This window comes from Myodes glareolus, chromosome 19 (genome assembly GCF_982192425.1).
Source record: "Myodes glareolus chromosome 19, mMyoGla1.1, whole genome shotgun sequence".
Lineage (NCBI taxonomy): Eukaryota > Metazoa > Chordata > Mammalia > Rodentia > Cricetidae > Myodes > Myodes glareolus.
This window is the reverse complement of record NC_142044.1, coordinates 37,130,716-37,147,553: the sequence shown is the minus strand read 5'-3', so window position 1 is coordinate 37,147,553 and position 16,838 is coordinate 37,130,716. Positions and strand designations below refer to the sequence as shown.

Here is a 16,838-nt window from a genome sequence, read left to right as displayed (position 1 = left end):
GTGTTATGTTCAGTAAAGCAGATGATGCACAGGGACAGACACTAAGGATGTGGGATGTCCTTCCGTATGCTACGAATAGGTGTTGCTTTTATTGGCTGATGAATAAAGCTGTTTGTCCTATGGCAGGGTGGAAAGTTTCTAGCCTGGAAATCCAAACAGATAGAGGAAGAAGGAAGGTGGAGTGGAAGAGATGTGATGTAGCTGCCAAAGGAGAAAGACGCCAGAACATTACCAGTAAGCCATGGCCACACATGGATTAGTAGAAATGGGTTAATTTAAGTTGTAATTTAGTTAATAAGAAGCCTGAGCAAATTCAGCCATATAGTTTGTAATTAATATTAAGTCTCTGAGTGTTCATTTGGGAACTGGTGGGCGGAAGAGAAACCTCCATTTACACACTAAAAGTGGGCATATGAGTAGGTGAGCTAAGCAAAGCTCTGCTCACAAAAGCAGAAAGAAGAAAGACAGTAGTAACAGTTGGTTGGAGCCTCAAGACAAAGCAACATTTGGCCAAAGGCACATAAAGTCAGTCAGCAGAGAGAATAGGTTCTAGAGACTTACCTAGCATCATGGTGGGACCATCCATTGTCAACATGTGTTGTGTTGATGTTTACAAACTGCCGAAAGATCAGACTAACTTCTCACCACCAAAATAGTTGCTTGTGAGCTAAGTATGAATATTAGCCACTTTTTCCTATTACTTTTTATCAGAAACTCTGACAAAAGCAACTTGAGGGAAAGGAAATTATTTCAGTTCAGGGTCTGAACCTTGTGCTGGCTTCATTCTTGCTGCTGTGATGAAACACCCTTGGATGAAAAGCACCCTGTGATGAAAAACCAAACCAAACAAACAACTTAGGGATAGAGAGATTTATTTTAGTTTAGAATTTCAGGTTACAGTCCCATTATTGTGGGGAAGTCAAGGCAGGAACTTCAAACAGTTGGTCCCATCACATCCACAGTCAAGGTCAGAGAGAAACAAATGCACACACACTCACTTGCTTGCTTTGCTTGAGATCATTTTACTTTCTCCACTTTTATACAGTGCAGGACTCCCTGTCTAGGTAACGGTCCTCCCCACAGTGGGCTGGGTCTTCTCACATCAATGAATTTAATGAAGATCTCACTCATAGACATGACCACAACCAAATGCAGACAATCTCTCCTGGAGACCCCCTTTTCAGGTGAGTGTAGATTGTGTCAAGTTGGCAAGTAAAGCCCAACTGTCCCAAGGGAAACAGCTCATTGTGGTAGGGAAGGCATAGGGCTAGGCGATTCCATGGTGGCAGGAGTTTGAGGCCTGGATCTCTCGCCCCTTTGTATCTTGATAGAACAGGAGACAGAAAACACAAGTAAAACATCAATGGGCCAGACTATAAATCTTAAGGTTTTTCCTCCAGAGATCCGCTTTCTCCTGTTAGGCCTCATCTTCCCAGCGTTCTACAACTTCCAAATCCAGAGCTATCAGCTGAGGGCCAAGCAAGCATTCAAACACATGAGCCTTGGGGATATTCCACAGACAAATCATAGCACTCCATCCCTGACCCCAATAAGTCCGCAGCTACCTCACAATCCGAAGTTTTTCCAGTTCATTTTAAAAGTCCCCATGACTCAGCAGTTGCAACACTGTTCAAAAGTCTAAAGTTTCTTCTGGGACCCAAGGCCATCTCTTAACTGTGAGTCCATATAAAAATAAACACCAAATAATGCATTTCCTACCAGTCTTGCTCAGAGCGGCTGTCTCCATTCTGAAGGGGAGGAAATAGGGGCTGCTTTGATAAAAAACAGCCTAACAAAACGCAACTTAGGAGGGAAAGGGTTTGTTTGGTTTACGATTCCATGTTGCAGCCTGTCATTGAAGGGATTTCAAGTCAGGAACTTCAAATGCCTTATCACATTACAGTCACAATCAAGAACAGAAGCATGTGCCCAACTGTTCATTCTTGCTTTCTCTCAGCTTGACTTCTTCACTTGTAAATAGTTTAGGCTCCCTGCCTAGGGAATGGTACTGCCCACCGCAGCCTGGGTCTTCCCATATCGAGGAACTTAATGAAGACCTCTTCACCCATAGACATGTCTGCAGGTCAACCAAACGCAGACAATCCCTCATCGAGACCCTCTTCTCAGTGAAGCCTAGGTAGTGTCAAGTTGACAAATGAGCTAGCCGTCACAGGGACACAGGAAATGGGGATCACACCAAAACAAGACTGGACTCAGCAGGGCCAACATCAAATTCTTAAGTTCCACATTTGGTCGGAATCTTGAGCTCAAGATGGCGTCATTGGGGGCTCAGTAGGTTTGGCAAGCCCTCCGTCTCTAGCTCTTTTGATTGCAGAATGTTTTCTCTATTGGCCGAGTTCCGCTCAGCAGCCGCAGCTCTTCTCGGCAGGCCTGCACGTTCCTGGCACCGCCAGCATCCTGAGACCATTGCAGCTTAGGGCTTCTCACCACTGCTTCCTGCACAACTATTTCAAGAGCTTCCCATTGTCTGACCTCAGAAGCGGTCTGGAAGCTTGACACAAGCCTCTCTCACCCCTTCACGGGTGCGTCCTGCATCATGTAGATGAGGCCAGAGTTCTGCAGTTTGAGATACAGTCAAGGGCCCCTTCTAACACAGCCTCAGTGGTCTCTGAACAGCTCCCTGTAGGAAACTGGCAAAACTTCCCTAGATGGACCTGCTGGAGAAGGGTGCCCTGGGAGTTCTCTGTTAAGTTCTTTTCTTTTGGATGGAAGCTTTCCAAATGAGTTTGCATCCTGTTCTGAGTCTCAGAAAAGACTGGATGTTCAAGCTCCCCAAGAGTGGGGTCTTAGCTTCTAGATGCCATTCCTCTTATTCAAGAGCAAGTGTGTGGGTCCTCCTTATGTGTCAATCTGCCAGCACACCGCTGACCTCGTCTCTGCTGTGAACAGCATTAACTCCATCTATAACCTTTCTTTGCCAAACCTCAAGTTTTCATCTTTTGCTCCCCTTGCTGTGAATCTAAGAGCAGTGAGCAGCCTGTCCCAACCTCAGTGTTGTGCTATTTTGAAATTGCTTCGCCAGACAACTTAGTCTATGACTCTTGATGCTGCCACATCAAATTTCTAAGGCATGGGTCGAATGCCACCAGATGCTTCCTAGACTCTAGCACAATAGTCTACAAACCCATTCACCACAAAGTCCTTGCTCTCCTCTAGAGCCCCACAGGCCTGGACTTCATTGCCCCAAGACAAGAGAATGAGACAGGGTTTTCTTTTAAGATTCTGCAGAAGTAAGTGTCAGGGTGGAGAGAATGTAAAAGTGCCAGGCGTGAAACTGTGCTCCCGATGGTCCCTAAACTAAAATCTATCCCTACTGTCTCCCCCCACCCCAGGCTTGCACTCCAGAGAGTTACAATCTTCCCATACTTAACCAGCACAGCCTCCTACTCAAAATCCTGGTCTTCCTGGGGCTCAAGATTCCCCTTTCCCCTCTTTTTGGATACATGGATTCAGTCATGTAGCAGATGGTCCGCAGCTCTTCAATCCTAAAATGAACTGAGAGCAACTAGCAGGCACCAGCTTCCAGCTAGGGAAAGACACGAACCTAGTGCCTCTCACTTCTTTGTGATCCACTGATGGATCCTAAACATACCTCATCTTGAAAGCAGACCATAAGGACCCATTTGTTATATTAGGACGGAGAACCTGGGTACCACAATGGTCATGATTGGGGGCTGAGGTGGGAGATTAACTAGGGAAGGGGTAGAGGATGAAGTCAGAAAATGAGAGCTGACGTAACGGGAACAGAAAGGGAAATGGAGGCTTCCCTTAAAAAACCTGGAGAGGGGGCTCCATCAGAAGCTTAGAATAGGTGACTAAGAGAGACAGTGGTGACATACAGAAAGGTGGGGGTGGAAGGCAGATCTGGGGAGAAAGAGAGCCTTCAGAGACATCCCCTGAACAAAGGACTATCTGACTTCCAAAGCTTTTAGGACAGGAAACGGGAAATTCCACTTATGAACTCAGTGCTAAGGACCCAGATGCTGGTGAAGACCACAAACTCATCTGGCAGCTCTGAGGAGGGCGGGGCTGGGCTTCCTTCTGTCTTCTATGGGGTCTGTGTGTTTGCACAGCAGGGACTGTCTGCTGCAGGGGCACAGCTTGAATTCTGGGAGCAAGGCAGCCATAGCACTGGCGGTCCAATGGAGCTTGGCAGCAAGCAGCTGTGAAGCAGGAGGCAGGAGACTGGGACTTCATCTCCCTACAGATGTCAAAACAGGAAACACAGGGCAGATATGGAAAGAACGTGGGGCTGAGTGAAAGACCCAAACACTCAGCACAGAGGTCCAGTTTTTTCAGTTCAGCCCCACCGGTCAGAAGCTCTGAGTTTCTCCAAACACATCGGCGTGGGCAACGTGTTCAGACACACAAGGCTATGGGGGTTATTCTCACACAAATCACAACAGTGTGTTGTTTAGCTCAGCTTAGCCATACAACAGTTTATACACGTTTTAAAAACTCTTCCTCTGTGGCCCACCCACCTGCGGCAGGTGAGAGAACTGGCCCCAGGAGTGGGAGAGCTAGCTCTGGTCCTCACGGGCTCTGCACCCTGTCTGGTCAGCTTGCTAGAGCTGACTCCATTGTTGGGGGGACTCAGGCGAGGAGGACATGAAAACAGGGGACCTGACAACACCCTACCCTCGCCTGGCATTCTGTGGCATGGGTGAGGGAAATATGCCCTCCCCGCTCCACCCTTTGCCATCTGCAAGAGAGAAAGGTGGCCCTGGGGTCACTAGGGTGAAAGAATTAGCCATGCCCCTCATCAAATTCAGCACACAAGAGAGCAGGGGTGGGTATTACACCCCTTCTGGGAAGCACACTGGAGCTGACCCTGTTGTCCTGGGTACAGGTGAGCCAGTCCTGAGGGTGTGAGACCAGGAGAGATGGTCCCCTTCCTGTCCCCCAGAGGTTCCCCATAGCAATCCAGAGAGGACCCTACACCTTGCTTGGGTAAAATAGTAGAGCTGGCCCTGGTGATGTTGAGTGCGGGTGAGCCAGATCTGAGGACCCGAAGGCAGGAGAACTGTCCTCACTCATTAATTCGGGTGGTATTGGTGAGCTAGCCGAGGCAGTGCTGGAGAGCGTGTCCAGGTATTGATGGTGAGGGGAATCTGGTAGCTACCACCCAGTCCCAGAACCAGGGCTATGAGTTAGCCCACCCCAACATCCACCTCATCTATGAACTGTTGGAGTATGTGAAGGGGCTGAACCTACAGCTCCAACATAGCAGGATCTCCATGACAACACCGGATATTGAAGAGGAACCCCAGTGAGAATGCATTAGCAGCAGGGTAGCAGAAGCCAGAGGCCTTGAGCCAGACCAATGACTCCAATGAGTCGTGGCAATGAACCGTTGTAAGTAGAGATGGATGGACGCTGTGTGAGTCAGCAGGCCCCACTACAGCTTCCACGACGAGATTTCTCTCCCCCACTTTTGCTTGCTATGTTTGGTCTTTGGCTTTTCTTTTCATTTTTGTTTTGTTTTTGGGGGAGGTTGCAAGGGCAGAGGGAGGATGTGAGGGGACCAGCAGATAAGTGGGATCGGAATGCATGATGTGAAATTCACAGAGAATCAATAAAAGTTAGAAGTATTTAAAAAATCCTTTTCTGTATGGGAAATGTGTACATAAATATATGCACATACATCTGTGGGGGAGAGGTCTGGGTCCGTGTGTGTGTGTGTGTGTGTGTGTGTGTGTGTGTGTGTGTACACAGAGTCTTGTTCTAAACCTAGTACGTTCACATTTGATTGTAGATTCAAGTTCTACCTGCTTCGGCTTCCCAAATGTTGGTCTATGCTTTCCCACTGATGGACCTAGCTTTTACATGGTTTTGAGGGGTCTGTATTCAGGTTGCTATGCTTGGCCAACTAAACCATCCCCCTACCCTATGAAAAATGTATTTGTTAGTTCTCGATCTGAAGAGAAATGAGAAATTTTCAAAGAAGACATTTAAATGTGAGTCAGGACAGTGAGTAAAAACCCATCCTCCTTATCAGGCTAGTGATCCTCAAAGAAAAAATGAGGGTGACTCATTCAAGGCTCCACAATAAAGCAGACTCTGTTCATCTGACTACTCTCAACTTGGGGAGGAGAAAGAGGGCTGTGCCCTCCAGTGGAAATTCCTCAAGTGTCCATGTAAACTCTGCACCTGACCTCAACTCCCACCCTCCTATAGGCATTGCAGGGACAGGAAGAAGGCCATCTCCTTTCTCTACTTCCCCAGAGCCATCTGCCCTGAAGAGAATTCTGGGGCAAGCCCAGGGACATATCCAGCAGCGACACTCTCAGTCCGCAGTTCGTGTCCTCAAGGCAGGATAAAAGGCCGTGGACTGAAGAGGGGAGGAAGCGACAGCAATGACACTCAGGGTGAAGGCAGACGTGTGGCTGGCAAGACCCTGGCAGTGCCTGCGCGGGACAAGGGCCCTGGGCACCACAGCGGCCCTGGCCCCCAACACACCGCAGCCCTTTGAAGCCATCCCACAATACTCCAGAAACAGGTGGCTGAAGATGATACAGATCCTGAGGGAGCAGGGCCGAGAGAACCTGCACCTGGAGATGCATCAGGCCTTCCAGGAGCTGGGGCCCATTTTCAGGTAAGGGCCTTCCTGACCCTTAGCTGAGCATACACAGAGCTTCCTGGTCCCCTGGTTGCTCAGGCTCTGCTGGGTATGAGGGGCTGTGCTCCCCTGTAGGCCCCAGGCACTCCCTGCTTAGGGAGACAGGGAGGGAGCGCAGGAGGTTATGGACCTGACTCAAGGAGACCATGGTTCTCCACATGGACAGGGAAAGGCACTGCTCATGGCTGAGAGCACAGAGTTGTCAGGAGTGCTGAAGTGGAGAGAAGTCAGGCAGACAGTGGGAGGAGGCCTCCTGGGGGGAGAGCAAGGGAGAGAGGCTGAGGTGAGAGCACACAGACAGGACCGGTTTAGCAGGGCACTCAGGTGGAGGACATTCCACCCACAGGAAGGTGCTGTTCTTCACCCCACAGGTACAGCATAGGGAGGACACAGATTGTGTCTGTGATGCTGCCAGAGGATGCTGAGAAGGTATTTCAGGCAGACAGTACACAGCCCTGCCGCATGACCTTGGAACCCTGGGTGGCCCACAGAGAACACCGTGGCCTGAGATGTGGTGTGTTCTTGCTGTGAGTAGACATTGGGAGTGAGGAGGGAGGCGAGACTGTAGTTCTGAACACAGGATGCCAAACTGGCTGGAGTGAATGTGAAGACCAGTCATTGCCACACATAGATTGGTACCATGCCATGTAGTTTGTGAGTCTGGGGAGGAGGGAGGAGGGCCAAATAGGTGTGAGAGCAGCTATGATTCTCCATCCAGCACTTGCTCTGAGGTCTTTCCCGGGGTATGGCTCTCCTTCCAATAGCATATAGCAATGCTCCAAGAAAGTGGTGGTGGGGGAAGCCACTGACTCAGGGTCATAGACATCTTCTGTCACATCCTGATGTCTAGCAAGGCAGATTTGCTTCCTTAGGAGTGCCTTCACTCACAGAGATCTGGGATAGACAGCCCTCAAGATGAAGAACAGGCAGGAGTGGAGAGCAGAAAGTTGGTGGCTCTCATGGGCTCACAATCAAACACTGAATGGTGTGGTGAGAGAGGGGAGAGATTCCTTCTGCAGCTGGATGCACATCTGGAGAGCTGATCGGGGGCTCCTGGTGGCTTAGGCTACATGAGCGGCAAAGGGGTTATTACTACTGGGAGTATATAGGAAGTCAGGTTGTGGACAGCTACCTGAGACCACATAAAGAGGAGTATTTTCTCAGTCATGGTTTGGAGAAATGAGTTCCTTGGAACCTTGACTGAAATCATCTGGAAGCAAGGAAATGCTCAACAGGCAGTAACCCAGAGCCATGTGTACATGTGTGTGCATGTGTCTTGCATCTGTATATTTGTGGGTTTCTAATTTGTTAGTATTTATCTGAAAGTGTGACAATATACCCAGATTTAGGACTTCACTTTCTGAATGAATGTGTATTTGCCTCACTGTGCACAGCTGTTCTCTTAGGTTTATGCACACAGGGACTAAGGTGTCCACACATGTTTTTGAGGTCCTGTATGGACACGTGTGCATGTACATGTGCATGTGGTCACTGGCAATTGTTGTGGGTTTTAGAACACCAAAGGCCAGGCCTTCTGCATGTGTGGCTCAGGATGCAAACTCCTGCTGTCATTCATTGGAGACTCTCCACGGGAACCCTGTGTTCTGGGCTGTGGTGTGTGCGTGTTGTAAGTGGTCCTCTGATGTGCTTCCTGCCCGAGGGAGGATGGGATCCCTTAGCTGAGACAGGCAGGTGCTGATGACTCAGAGAGCACACGCTCCACAGTGCTGTCAGAGCGGGTGAACTCAGTTGGGGCTTCTCCTCTGTGGGGAGGTGGTATAGGTCAGGTGGGCAGAGCTTGACAGCCCAGCCTCCTTTCTCCATGGGTGTGGCTATGGTCCACCTTAGACCTAGTGACCTCTGTCCAACATATGGAAACTGTGTTGGAAGAAAGAAGAGGGGACAGGACTTGCCGAGCCTGCTTCTGAACCTGCCACCCTTTGGCCCCAATTTCTCTGAGGGGCAGAAAGATGGGCACAGGCCTGGGCCAGGCCTTTCCTGGGAGGTGTCTGTAGCTCTGCTCTGTGCTCTGCAGAAATGGGCCTGAATGGCGCTTCAACCGACTGAGGCTGAACCCAAATATGCTGTCACCAAAGGCTGTTCAAAAATTTGTCCCCATGGTGGATATGGCAGCAAGGGACTTCTTGGAGGCCCTGAAGAAGAAGATGAGGATGAATGCCCATGGAAGCTTCTCCATTGACTTCCATTCCAGTGTCTTCAACTATACCATAGAAGGTGTTTGACCTGGGGAAGGTTCCAGCTTGAGGGATATGGGGAAGGCAGAGGCCAAGAAGGAGGAAAGGGGAGAGCATTGAGCCCAGGGACTGCTTTGGTCAGCGGTAATATTCTCTCTGCAGCCAGTCACTTTGTTCTTTTGGGGGAGCGACTGGGCCTCCTTGGCCACGACCTGAACTCCGGCAGCCTGAAGTTCATCCACGCCTTGCATTCCATATTCAAGACCACCACACAGCTCATGTTTTTACCCAGTGGCCTGACTCGCTGGACAAGCAACCGGGTGTGGAAAGAGAACTTTGAGTCCTGGGATTTCATCGCTGAGCATGGTGAGGGCCACGGACCTAGGCAGCATCATGCGACAGGGGGACAATGATCCCACGATTCCCATTCACTTTCATTTCCTTCAAGGAGCTGTGGCCGTGTAAGAGTTTAGGATTGTGTGACCCAGCAAGGGTGGCACACAAGCAGGAATACTGAGGTGCCAGGGACAGGACAAGCTAGGACAATGAAGGAGAGGCCTGTCCCAGCATCATGACTGCATGTTTTCTCCTCTTATTCAGTCATGAAATGTGTCAAGAATGTGTATCAAGAGTCGGCAAAGGGTCGCCCACAGTCCTGGAGTGTCATATCAGAGCTGGTAGCCGAGGATGCTCTGCCAATGGCTGCCATCCTGGCCAATTGTCTGGAACTCATCGCTGGAAGTGTAGACACGGTCAGGATCCCATGGAGCATAAATTCCACAATGATGTCCCCTGGTGTTCCCCCAAAGCACAGCTTCCTCCTCACCTGGATCCCCCAATCTTGTTCCCTCATCACAGCCATTCCCTGCGAAGCCAATGGAATGTCTGAGTAAAGGGAAAGGAACCCTAGCTGGAGAGTTTGTAGAAAAGACCTGCACATCCAAGTCCAGGCACAAATCAGGTTAGAAAACCCACACTAGCAGCAGACTGCCCTCACTTCCTCCAATGCATGAGCATGCTGCGGGGCTCGGAGGGCAGCCCCGAGTGAGCAGAGTGAGCAGCCCAGAGTCCTCTGTTGAACTGTGGAGCAGGCATTCTGGTTAGTGGGAGCTTGAGGCAAATGCAAGGAAAGGCAAGGTGAATGGAGTGACAAACACCCAAGTTGCCCGCTGATGCAGAACGGGGAAGATCACAGTACAACCTCTAGGAAACGTGGGTCCAGATACAAGATTCCTGGCAGTCAAAGGACCTTTCTCCAAGAGACTGCTCTGGGCTAGGCTTCTTATTAGGAATAGAGGCCTCAGGTTCTAGAGAAGGAAGAGTAAGAACAGAGTCCATGACGCTCCCACCATGGAGGGAGTGGTATTTGGGAGGGAATGAGGCCCAGCACAGGGCTTGTGGGAGTGAGAAGCCAGGGCTGCAGGACCAGAGCAAACAAAGGCCAGAGAGCCCATGAAGGGGAGTCTGAAGAGTCAGAGCTGTATGCACACACAACAAGGCTTGGAGAGGCAGCAAGCTACCTGAAGCAGGGGACAGAGGGCCAGATGAGGCCAACAGGGATCTGGTCCCCATTAAGAAGGGCCAATAAAACAGCATAAAGAGCGGCTGATATGCCCAAGGCAGAACCTGGAAGCAGACCAGCGACTTCAGGGAGACACCTAGAAGACTGTTTTTGTGGACCATACTATTGAAAAAGGCATTCTGGATCTAGAAGCTCAGGGCTCACACCAGTCAGGAAGAGTCAGTGTGAAAAGCTGTGACCCATTAGAGGTTTGGACAGTAAGGCCAATCTCCAGGGGCATGTGGACAGTCAATACAAATCAAGTGTTGGGGAAGGTAGATGCGGGGGGCGGCACAGTTTCTTTTAGTGACACAGAGTCCATCTCAACGGGCACCAGATCAGATTGTGAGCATCCAACTCCGAAGGTGCTGAGGTCTTGGCCAGGACTGGGATTTCAGGGAACGTTAGAGGAGGAATTCAGGGTCTGAGGGACCTACATTGCTATGGCCATGCACTTCTCTAGGAGAGAGGTATCTTCACAGTAGGGATGCCCTTGGGGGGGGGGGTCAGGCTTGATATCCGAGATTGCTCTCTGGCTTCTGCAGACAGCAGTCCCCTTGGTAATGACTCTCTTTGAGCTGGCGCGGAACCCAGATGTTCAGCAGGCCATTCGGCAGGAGAGCCTGGCAGCTGAGACCAGCATTGCTGCAAATCCTCAGAGGGCTATGACAGACCTGCCCCTGTTGCAGGCTGCCCTTAAAGAGTCCTTGAGGTAGGTGCTGGCTGCCCATTCCCTGATGTTCTGTCTCTTGTCTTTTCTGGGGCTGAGAGCAGCCATGTACTCTGCTCTTCTTCCTATGGCTGGACGCCATTGCTCCTCTGGAGGTTGGCTGAGCTCCCTGGGGGAATCTGAGGGAGGGAGGTGCAGATGTGGACAGGAGAAGCCCTATGGAGCTGAGGCCTCTTTTGTTGCTCCCCCACCTTTAGGCTCTATCCTGTTGCTATGTCTTTGGAGAGAATTCTAAGCTCGGACCTGGTGCTTCATAATTACTATGTCCCTGCTGGGGTGAGTGATCCTCATTCAGCCACCAATTGCCCTGTTCTGCACCATCCCAAAGAGGCAGCTGACCCTGCCCTTGGCGTCTGCCCACAGACAGTCATCAACGTGAGTCTCTACTCCCTGGGCCGAAACCCTTCAGCATTTCCGAGGCCTGAGTGCTACATGCCCCAGCGCTGGCTGGAGAGGAAGAGGAGTTTCCAGCACCTGTCTTTTGGCTTTGGGGTGCGCCAGTGCCTGGGAAAGCGCCTGGCCCAGGTGGAGATGCTGCTCCTGCTGCACCACGTGAGCAGCTCTGGGCGGGGCCTATGGGATGGCGTGTGGACTGGATGGGTAGAAGTGGGAAACTAAAACAGATCCTCAGAGTTTATCTGAGCCTGGGCTCTGGTGAGCCAGAGCGCGTGTACACACAGGGAGGGAAGGGCCTTAAGAATAAGGTGGAGCAGGATGGGACCTTCACAGCAGCGTGCGTAAACACAGCCTAGACAGCTGCTTAGTGGTTGCTTGGTGGGTGGGTGAGCAGGGCTAGGTGTGGTCCAGGAAGTGGCAGCACTGAGCAGCTTAGCAGGAGATGGGCCAGTGCTTGGCCTCCGCCATGCCCCCCTTGTGTTCCAGGTGCTGAAATCCTTCAAGGTGGAAACAAAAGAGCAATCAGATGTGCCGATGGCCTACCGCTTTGTTTTGGTGCCCAGCCCCAGCCCCCTCCTCACTTTCCGGCCTGCCAGCTAGTCACACGACCTGCTTTTCGTGTCTCAGGAGGCCAGCAGCTTCCTCAGCTTCCTCCTGTTCCTTGGGACACTATGCCTGTGGCCATGGCTAGCTTCTTGTCTAGGATCTGACAGACTGTGATTCAAAGCCAGGGAATGGCTCTGGAGGATTACTGTCTTTTCTTTGCCACCCCCTCCCTGCCACACCCAGCTTCCAACTGTGGTCATTCAAGTGGGTCCATTGAATGGCTTTGCCTTCCTGTCTGGTCCCAAACATCCTTGTTACTCTCTTCCTGAACCCTCTCCTAAAATTTCTTTGTTTTGTATGATTGTTGTACTAGAGGAACCCAGCATCACAAAGGACATCTCATGTCAACAGTGAAAGTCCAGGAGATCACGCGTGACACATTCTCACATGTGAAGAGAGACAGAACTGGTTGGCTGGGAAACTACTGTGTATGTTGCACACCCCAGATGTCATGTGATATGGCACAGAGCTCAGGGACGCAGTGGATGCTTAGCAATCACCCTCCAGTCCAGTCCACGTGCAGACCCTGGGGAAATGCCCTGGTAACACAAGGTTCAGAAATTGGTTCGCAGGTTTCGCAATGGTTTCTGTACACATCTTCTCTGGTCAACGGATGAGCACATATCTCAAGTCAGACTGAGTTGGGGCATTTGGAGCAGCAGTGTGGTACCCTTCAGCCCCTGTGTTCCTGGTCTACAGACACCACTGGCCAAAGCACAGTGCAGGGAGGGAATGTGCCCTGGGTCACAAGCATATCTAACCACACTCTCTTCGCCTCATTCCTTCTTAGCAGCCCCGATAAAACATGAACTGTCTCTTATGAACAATAGAAATGTGTCTGTTTTTGCACTGAAAAAAATCAATCCACCCACCAAGCAACCAAAATCCAACTGGTGAATTGGCAGAAAATGCTTATAACATTCAGTATAAGGTTTTAAAGCCCTCAATATAAAAATCACTTTAAGGGGGGCTGGAGAGATGGCTCAGAGGTTAAGAGCATTGCCTGCTCTTCCAAAGGTCCTGAGTTCAATTCCCAGCAACCACATGGTGGCTCACAACCATCTGTAATGAGGTCTGGTGCCCTCTTCTGGCCTGCAGGCATACACACACAGAATACTGTATACATAGTAAATAAATAAATATTAAAAAAAATCACTTTAAGGGCTGGAGAGTTGGCTTTGTGGTTAAGAGCACTTGTTGCTTTTGCAGAGGATTTGGGTTTGGCTCCCAGCAACCATGCAAACCAGCTTACAACAGCCTGCAACTCCAACACTCAAGGATATGACACCCCTTCTGGATTCCTTGGGTGCCTGCCACAAGCATCTAAATAAATAAAGAAAGAAGAAAAGTCACTTTGAGAAGGAGAGAAAACATCAAAATCCATGGTACAACAGGAAAAAAATCTGTGAACAGATTTCTCTCTCTCTCTCTCTCTCTCTCTCTCTCTCTCTCTCTCTCTCACACACACACACACACACACACACACACACAAGAAATGCAGAGTAACCTCCAGCTCTTTCTCTCTGTAGTGCTCTCTCCTAGATGTTCCACTCAGGAGAAAACACCAGATGATTCCACATCCATTCGTGTGCTGCAGAAAACCCCAACAGAACCGAAGGATTCAGTCAGAAAGTACAGGAGAAAACAGTCTAGGGACATACACTGTTCCACAAACTGCAAAAGGTGTCTTGGGTTTCTACCTAGAGCAAAGCTAATGGCTGTTACTGGAAAAACTGGTGAAAATCATTGTCTCCTATGATTTAATTAATATCACTCTATAAAGGAGGTGTGTGAGCGCACACCTATGCATGCATGCATACAAAGATAGAAGTGGGCATCGGGCGTCTGCTTCTGGCACCCCTCACCTTATTTATTGAGACAAGGTCTCTTGCTGAACTCAGAGTACACCAGTTGGTAAAAATGTCCCACCAGTGAACTCCGGAATCCATCCACCCCACATCCAGTTTTCACGGTGCTCTAAACTCAGGATCATGAGAGCACAGCAGACATTTGACCCACTGTGCTATCTCCTCAGCCCATCAAAGTTGATTTTTTGTATTGATGAACGCCACATTGATTATGTGAGATGCCAGTTCCAGAGGAATTCGGCCAAACGAGAGAGTAAATTCTTTGTACTTGTCTACAACTAGTAGGTAATTCTAAATGACAGCAAAGTGAACAGGGAGAGATGTCTGCATGGGCTCTGTCATTGCCACAATTTAGTAATATGTGTTGCATGTTTATATAAGCAGAGTGGTTGAATAAACCATGATTTGGTCTCAAGTGACTGGACTGCCCAGGTCTTGCAGCTTGGCCTTACAGGGAACAAGATGAGGCAGGCCACAGAAACCAAAGCTTCCCCTCTGTGTCACCTTTACATCCCTGATCAGAGACATCAAGGAAGTGAGAGATGGCTCTGCAGTTAAGAGCACTGTCCTTGCAGAGGACATGGGTTTGGTTCCTAGCACCCACCTGGCAGCTCCAAAATATCTATAACTCAAGTTCCTGGGGATCAACACCCTCTTCTAAACACTGCAGTCACTGCACACATGTGAATCACAGACATACATGCAGAAAGCCATTTGCACACATAAAATAAAAGAGAAATTTAAAAATGAAATGTGTATGTACAAGCATACCTGCACATACATCTGCGAACAAGCCCAAGTACAGAGCACCTTAAAGTCGGAGACATGCTCAGGTCTCAGGGTACAACTTGCTGTTTGCAAACCTTACCCAATTGAATGATGCCTGTGTGACACTCAGCTCAGACAAAGCCCCACAGAGTTTTAAATATGCAAATCTCAACTTGTCCATTTCTTCTGTCGTCATCTCAAAGGCTTTTAAGACAGTATTTGTTGTTACCCTGAGCAAGCTAAAATAACCGTAATAGACCAGCATGAGTCAACTCTTACCTTGCCGGTGACATGAATCAGATAACCCTGTCATTTTTTAACTCTTGACTCTTATAAATTCATTTTAATATAATGAAACTTAGTGACTTTAAGAAATTAACTTGTGAACCAATTAAAAGGAAGTTGTACCCAAACTATAGTACTTGGAAGAGGACTATATGAGAGTAGTCAAATAATTTCAGATTATAAACTATCTTGCTACCAAGAAAGGCCAGAAAACTACGTATTAACCATGTGCTTCTTGGTCAAATTAAAATTTTTGAGAACAAGTTTTCTGAATAAAACCAATACATTAAAAAAATAGAACTTAAAAAGTCAGCTCGGAAACACCTATCTATTTATTTAAAAAATAGGCAAATGTGTTATGAGCTTAAGAGTGATCATAAGTCTTAGCAACCACATAAAATGTTTTAAATACAAAACATAGATATTAAACATAGAATCACAAAATAAATTATATGTTATGTGACAAAAGGTTGGTAAGCAGACAACTGATGAAAGTTACTTACTGGGGAGTATGGACCAGAATTCTGGAAAAGAAGCTGTGTTAGGAAAGACTGATTAAAACTGCAATGGGGCTTGAGAGATGGCTCAGCACTGGCTGCTCTTCCAGAGGACCCAGGTTCAGTACCAACACAACATGGTGGCTAACGACGACCTGAAATTCAGTTCCAAAGGACTTGACAACCTCTCTGACCTCCAGTGTCACTGCACACACATGGTGTATAACACACAACTGTGCAAAGCACCCACACATGTAAACAAAACAGAATAAATAAAAAAATTCAACTAAATGTACAGAACGCTGCAGCAATGTGGTGCGACTGGGATGCTGCAGCCCCGGAGGCTGAGTACCTCACCTTCAGCTGTTTCGTGCTTCAGGACGGACCATCCTTGACCCTCTCGGTGTGAAAGCGAACATGCTGTGACGAACAGACAGGAGACTTGGGATCTATTAGCTTAGTAGGCCACTAGCCTCCACCAACCCAAGGATCCAAAATGTCATCAGATGACATCCTGGGCCTATAAAAACGCATCCCCAGTGTGTTTGTAGCTGCCTCTCCACTGCATCCACCTATGTATTTTAACCTTGCCTTGAATTATGACTATCTTTGAAAACGTTCATGAAAATGTTTCCACACTGAAACATGGAATTTGTGGTAATCTAAATCTGTGTTTCCAGACCATGTTCACATAACATGGCCCTCGAATAAACTATCTCTTATTCCCTTTAAGATGAGAGCCGCAAGTGTGTGTGTGTGTGTGTGTGTGTGTGTGTGTGTGTGTGTATGAATAATAGCAATACCTTGAAAAAATGTCATGATTATGAGTTAATACAATGCATATTCTGGGGCCTGTGAGGAGTCCCTTCTTTTTGTGTGGACACAGCTTTATTTCTTTCCTGTAAAATCAAGACTGGTAACATAAAAATGTGATGCTAGAGTTCGCTGCTGCTGAGGTCACAAGTGCATGCCCAGGGGAGTCCTTCTGCTCTCACAGGTATGACAGGAAACCTACAGAGTCATAGTCTGTGGTCCCTTGCTAACAGACTTCAGGTGCCAGGATTTATCACCTGTGGAAGTGAGTTTACATGAAAACAGATAGCAATGGCTACACCTTGAAGAGGTGAATGATAGGGGAGTTGAACCTTGAAAACATTATACCACTTCAAAGAAATTACATGTACATACATATATAAAACACAAAAGTTATATAGCTCTATTAAAATGTATGCATACACAGACTGAACACAGACACACACACACACACACACACACACACACACACACACACA

At 48.6% G+C, this 16,838-nt stretch overlaps 1 protein-coding gene and 1 long non-coding RNA gene across 3 annotated transcripts; both read left to right on the top strand.

Annotated features, from left to right (window-relative positions):
* The first annotated feature begins 6,080 nt into the window (after window positions 1–6,080).
* LOC125413472 (cytochrome P450 11B1, mitochondrial-like) lies at window positions 6,081–12,170 on the top strand. 2 transcript variants are annotated; one of them, XM_085678878.2, is made up of 9 exons: window positions 6,081–6,616; window positions 7,012–7,167; window positions 8,676–8,875; window positions 8,998–9,201; window positions 9,436–9,587; window positions 10,942–11,108; window positions 11,324–11,402; window positions 11,490–11,651; window positions 12,009–12,170. In XM_085678878.2, exons 1-9 carry the CDS (start codon window positions 6,378–6,380, stop codon window positions 12,120–12,122), a joined length of 1,473 nt encoding a protein of 490 aa, XP_085535004.2. In that variant the 5' UTR covers window positions 6,081–6,377; the 3' UTR covers window positions 12,123–12,170. The 2 variants fall into 2 exon arrangements, with proteins under 2 accessions (XP_085535004.2, XP_087754983.1); XM_087898857.1 differs by having other exon boundaries at window positions 6,082–6,616; window positions 11,490–11,678.
* Window position 12,171: 1 nt separating this feature from the next.
* On the top strand, window positions 12,172–14,411 carry LOC148118938 (uncharacterized). The gene is made up of 2 exons (XR_015735616.1): window positions 12,172–13,513; window positions 13,658–14,411. It is a non-coding gene; the product is annotated as an uncharacterized LOC148118938 (long non-coding RNA).
* Window positions 14,412–16,838: the final 2,427 nt, after the last annotated feature.

What these genes read in the sequence shown, in the direction of transcription:
- LOC125413472 (XM_087898857.1), top strand. Translation starts at nt 6,378, where the DNA reads ATGACACTCAGGGTGAAGGCAGACGTGTGGCTGGCAAGACCCTGGCAG. An exon ending in AGATGTGGTGTGTTCTTGCT is followed by an intron (nt 7,168 to 8,675) that starts GTGAGTAGACAT and finishes TGTGCTCTGCAG; the next exon opens with AAATGGGCCTGAATGGCGCT. An exon ending in TCGCTGGAAGTGTAGACACG is followed by an intron (nt 9,588 to 10,941) that starts GTCAGGATCCCA and finishes TGGCTTCTGCAG; the next exon opens with ACAGCAGTCCCCTTGGTAAT.